The sequence below is a fragment of the Chelonoidis abingdonii genome, chromosome 3, assembly GCF_003597395.2.
Source record: "Chelonoidis abingdonii isolate Lonesome George chromosome 3, CheloAbing_2.0, whole genome shotgun sequence".
Taxonomy (NCBI): domain Eukaryota; kingdom Metazoa; phylum Chordata; order Testudines; family Testudinidae; genus Chelonoidis; species Chelonoidis abingdonii.
In genome coordinates this window covers 12087728-12093252 of record NC_133771.1, presented here as the reverse complement: position 1 = coordinate 12093252, position 5525 = coordinate 12087728, and the positions used below count along the sequence as shown (strand labels likewise).

Below are 5525 nucleotides of genomic sequence, written 5' to 3'. Positions count from 1 at the left end.
AATTTGCATCTTCTGCTTCCCTTCCTTTTGTATGTCGCTTGCCTTCTCAGACTGTAAGCTCTTCAGGACATGGTCCATTTCTACTTTTATGTCAGGAGAGCACCTAGCACAGTGGGGCCCATGATCAGAATCTGGAGGCCCTACCATAATGTAAATATTAATTAATAACAATAATTATCAGCACTGGAAAATATTCCCCCCTACCCCTCCACCCGATTTTGTATTGAAAAGTCAGGTTAAATTTCATGAGGATCTGACAGATCAGAGTAATCACACATTTGTTACACGTGTCGTTTGTTACACTGTCAAGCTGTCCATGTGTCTTCCTTGTCCTGACCCTCTTAGGACTGATGTCGGAGATCAGGCACAGCACAGGTACAGCCTACGGTGATGAGCTGCTTCTCCAGTCGGTAGGAGTGCAGGCAGCCTCTCTGTTCCCGTCGGAGAATGAGGACCTCCTGCTGGATGGGGACGGAGTTCATGCTGTAATCCTCTTGCCCCAAGGCATTCATGCAGCTCAAATGGCGACACTTGGCCTCAGCGATCACTTCAGGGAACCGGTTGGGATCCTTGGTAATGCTGTGAATCAAGACACAAAGAGAATGAATTCTGTTACACCGCTATTCCTCGGAGGACAATGCAGATCGGCAGGGTCTGAGTATCCTCCATGAATCACTCAACAGATCAGTGTTTTTTCTCATCCAATAACCTATTTCCAAATGGGGTGACCAGACAGCAAGTGTGAAAAATCAGGATGGGGATGAGGGGCAATAGGCGCCTATATAAGACGAAGCCCCAAATGTTGGGACTGTCCCTATAAAATCGGGGCAACTGGTCACCCTATTTCCAAATGAGGTCAATGCAGGATGTTTCTAGTGATCAACTTTTAGTCCGAAGCAAACAGATTGATAGGCCTTGTAATTTTATTCTACTTAATAAATAGATGCTATTCTTAGTTCTGGACATGGCTATGTTTACTGTAAATTTGCCCCAAGAATAGGAATACTGGAGTGACCATACCAGATCAGACCAATGGTCTATCTAGCCCAGGATCCTGTCTCCAACAGGGGTTAGAATATCCTACAGCAGTGAGTTTCCTAGGTTCCTTATGCACTTTGCAAAAGATACTTCCTTCTATTCATTTTATATTTGTATCCTCTTTGCCCCATTACATGACTACTGATCCTCATTAGGAGACAAGTTAAAAGGAGTCCCCCTGTGTTATTTATTTTAGAGTGATTTCCTAGAAACGGCTGAAAATTTAGGAGAGTGTTTTTAATTCCTCTGTACCAGACAAATGTAGCAGTGCTCTGGCTGAGGACACCTAGTGGAGTTCCATGGCAAATTCATCCAATACCCTTTGTAAATGCTGAAAGGACACAAAAAGACCTTCTTCTTTCCGATGGGAACATGCAGATAACTGTGCAGTGCAGTGTGGCCAGTGCATTTCCAGCCAATGGAGATGTGTATGTTACCTGTAATCCCAAGGAGATATAGACCGGTTCCTGACATCATGAGCCATTCTGATTGCATGACTGGAGCTGCTGATGTGTATGTTGACTTTCACACTTAGAGGGAATCTGGAATTCTTTTGGGGCGGGCAGCCGTCGCTCACGCTTTCATCAGTGCCTCCTTCCTTGTTGGGTACAGTCCGTACAGCCCTCCCATGGGCTGAATTCTTAGCCGAGAGCACCAGGATCAGCACTAGCAGCAGTGTCCTGAACTGAAAGAGAGAAACAGCTTTCTTGATTCTATTCAGATCAGAGTTTGGGATTTACGAGGAGGGCACCAAACAGCTCCAGTGACACCTCACTCAGGAATCCCTTGTGAATCATGAAAGGAAGAGGAAAGCACAAGTGAAGCATGGTGAATAGTGATTTTAGAATAGTGAAGGCCAATTCATCCATCCTGGAGAATCAGCGCTGGATTATGGTTACCATTCGCCCACAACTCTAGCTCAGCTAGGCATAACATACTGGCCAGCACAGCGGTAGAGGCTTATGCTGCTTCCAATGGAAGACAATTCAAAGGTGGACAGAGCCCAGAGTTTTCAAGGAAATCTTTTTTTCTAGTTATCTTTGTTTTTAAAATAAATATTTGCACTAAGCAGAGATGCCTTTTCTAAGAACAATGACAGGGCCTGCTCTTGGGGTTGATTATTATCAGGCTGGATGCACAAGGCTGGATATGGAAGAGAAGCAGCTAGACGCTCTGCACCTCTGGAAAATCGGGCCGCTTAGGAGCCTAAATGGATTTAGGTGCCTAACTTTAGACACCCACATTTGAACATTTTGGCTACAGTGACTCACCCAAAGCCAGAGCTGGCAGAAATAGAACCCAGGATGCTTGACTCAATCCAGAAGGCCACAGCATCCCACTTGCATTGCCCCAGTCTCTCTTACACTTCTCCCTTTCCCTCACTGCCTTTTACTGCATCTGGTACAGCACTTTGCAATGCAAAGTCCAGTCCATTCTCCCTGGTCTCTCTGTGCATGCAGGGGGTTCCAGGGACTCAGCCAAACATGGGAAATGCTAGGGAGGAGGGCACAGTGAAATCCAGCTGAGGGGAGGTGGACACCATCACAAGGACCAAGCTAAGGACAAACAGAACCAGATGGTGGCACTCTAAGCAGGTTAAAGGCAAAGGGAGCAAATCCAAGCCAGTGAGAGACAGACTAGCCAAAGAAAATCTCTGCCCCTGGTAAGCAGAAAAGTAAGGATCAGAGAAAGCCAGCTCCACAAAGGTTGGATTTGGGTCCAGGCCAGGATCATTCCGATCGGGGTGTTCAGACTGGGGGGATTTGCTGCAGATCCATGTCTACACATGGCCCGGGACGTGAAATGAGCACTGGGTGAGCAGGTTTGGATCAGATTCGAGGCTGAAGATTCAGGCGATCGAATCGCTCCTGGGAAGGTTACATCACACACGGGTACCTGGTGAATGCTGCTCGTTCTCTCTTGACTGAAGCTTTCAAAAAGGGGAGTACAATGCTAAGCAAAGCTTTTAAACCCATGCTGAGGGATCTGATTCTCCAAAGTGCCCCAGCAATCAGGGAGAGCCCAATAGATGCTCAAGGTTAAACGAAGCTTCAGAGAGGCAGGTGTTTCCTTCATACCTCTCTGCCCCAGCACATCAGCTCTGACTGGCAAGTTGCATCCCCAGCTCGGTCAAGTCCAGACAACCATGCCCCAGCTTCACACTCTTGACCTGCAACAGTCCCTGGTAGGCTAAATCCTCGGCCGTGATGCTGCTCTGCCAAAGTCCCTCAGCCCTCAAACAGCCCCAGCAACCCCTGAGGCCTCCTGCACTGCTCTGCCAAAGTCCCTCAGCCCTCAAACAGCCCCTGCAAGGCCTGAGGCCTCCTGCACTGCTCTGCCGAAGTCCCTCCACCCTCAAACAGCCCCTGCAAGCCCTGAGGCCTCCTGCACTGCTCTGCCAAAGGAACTCAGTGCTGAGCTGGAGGAAATACCCACTTCTTTTCCAGCCCCCAGCCTGCCTTTGGCAGAGCTGGCAATCGTGCCAGTGGGGTCATGCAGTTTTGTGGCACACACAAAGACAGCACTGCCATCCCAAAGCACTCGGCAATCATGGGTCAGGCCCCGGCAATCAGGAGATTTTAGATTTTTAAGAAAATAATTATTATTGGCCGCTTTTGATTTGGCTTCTGTCTGGGGGGTGGCTGGGGGTGGGATGGACACACCTTTTTCCTTTTGAGTGAAAGCTGAGATGCTGACACAACAAAACAGCGAACGTTACCAGGGTGCTGATGCCATCACGGGCTGTGCAAGGGGAAAACCCAGACACATTCCTATTGAAGACAGGATTCAAACCCACATTCGTCAAAGGTTACAACAGGGTGACGGGGCAACACAGCACCTGGGCAGGTGCCAAGGACTAAGCGTACCCAGCAACCCAACAGAGGGACAGTCACAGCTGAACTGCTGCAGTGGCACGGCAGGAAGAGGTGCTTGCCTCGCTAAAGCTTCGCATAGCTAAATCAGGTTCACATTGACTCCCCTGGGTACACAGTCCTTTTGAAAAATCAGTGGATAAGGGCACTGAGTTGAGAGTCAGGGTTCTGTTCTCAGCTCTGACACCGAGCTGCTTTGTATTCTTGGGCAAATCACCACCTTCCTTTCAACTTCTCTCTCCCCGCCCAGCCTTTGTCTGCTCAGATTGTAAACTGTTTGAGGCAGAGACTCATCGACTTTAAGGCCAGGAGGGACCACCACAGTGATCTAACTCTGACCTGCTGCACATTGCAGGCCATGGAACCTCACCCACCCACTCCTGGAATAGACCCCTAACCGCTGGCGGAGTTACTGACATCCTCAAATCATGGTTTAAAGATTTCAAGTTACAGAGAATCCACCATTTACAAGTGTTTAAACCTGCAAGTGACCCAGGTCCCGTGCTGCAGAGGAAGGCAAAAAAAACCTGAGGGTCTCTTCCAATCTGACCCAAGGGAAAATTTCTTCCCAACCCCAAATATGGGAATCAATCTGACCCCGAGCATGCGGGCAGGATCCACCAGCCAGACACCTGGGAAAGAATTCTCTGTAGTCACTCAGAGCCCTCTCCATCTAGTGTCTCAATACTGTCTCTATCGCTGAACCTATACAGTGCCACTCCCAATCCGGGCCAGTAAGTGACACTGTCATTACAACTGAACAACAATAATGCACAGTCCTGTTCCCCACAGAAGGGTTCCTCTCAGAACAGGCTTGGATATGTTATTGAAACAACAAAGGGCAGCTTGCACTGCCACTGCCTGCGCTTTAACTCCTCTCTGGTGGAGAAATGGCAGAGGTAAGTCCCCCAGGGCTGTCAACCCAGCACTTCTCACCAGCACTAAATCCACTTGGGAAAACTTTAAAGAAAACTCCAAACTCGTCCCACTTCCCGAGGGCTTAACTGCGTTGCCTGTGAGTAGCTCCCACTGCAGGCAAGAGGAGTCATTCATAAGCAACACTGGCATAAGGGGGACCTTGGTAGGTGTCCAGATAGCAACTGTGAAAAAATGGGACAGGGGGTGGGGGGTAATAGGAGCCTATATAAGAAAAAGTCCCCAAAAATGGGACTATCCCTTTAAAAACAGGATAGATGGTCACCCTAGCTCTCGGTTTCCGAAGGAGTGAGATTTTATTTATTTACCCAACGGCCACCTAGGTTAAATAAAAGTACTCACCAGTGAGGGGTGTCTTGCAAAAGCCATCGCGATCTCTCTCCTGCTGCAGATCTGGACTGTCTGAGGCAGATGGTGAGTATCCTTCCGCAGGAGGTCTTTCAACCTGAATATATCTATCAGCCCAGCGACAGCTCCTTTTTATAATGGTTTTCGATCACTCCCATCATTTCCATTGCAGTGCAGAGGTAGCTTCCCTGCCCTTACTTGCGGTTCTGGGTCATTTGACGTTTTCTATGCCACATCCGCAGGCTGTCACAGGGTGGGAGGCAGAAAGGAAAATACATGTGATGAACCAACTACCCAGCTATTGGAATCAAAGACCAACTGATCAGATGC

The 5525-nt window shown here is 48.6% G+C and overlaps 1 protein-coding gene across 1 annotated transcript; it reads right to left on the bottom strand.

Annotated features, from left to right (window-relative positions):
* Nucleotides 1-341: 341 nt before the first annotated feature.
* LOC116834536 (interleukin-17F-like) lies at nucleotides 342-5216 on the bottom strand. Its single transcript, XM_032796711.1, has 3 exons — nucleotides 5190-5216; nucleotides 1476-1723; nucleotides 342-579 (listed from the first exon to the last, which is right to left on the bottom strand). The coding sequence occupies exons 1-3, from the start codon at nucleotides 5214-5216 to the stop codon at nucleotides 342-344; spliced, it is 513 nt and encodes a 170-aa protein (XP_032652602.1).
* Between the last annotated feature and the right edge of the window lie 309 nt (nucleotides 5217-5525).

Excerpts from the sequence above, each read along its gene's own strand:
- LOC116834536 (XM_032796711.1), bottom strand. The coding sequence starts at position 5,216 with ATGGCTTTTGCAAGACACCCCTCACTG. Across the intron at positions 1,724-5,189 it reads TTGCAAGACACCCCTCACTG|TTCAGGACACTGCTGCTAGT; the intron begins GTGAGTACTTTT and ends TCTCTCTTTCAG. Across the intron at positions 580-1,475 it reads ATATCTCCTTGGGATTACAG|CATTACCAAGGATCCCAACC; the intron begins GTAACATACACA and ends CTTGATTCACAG.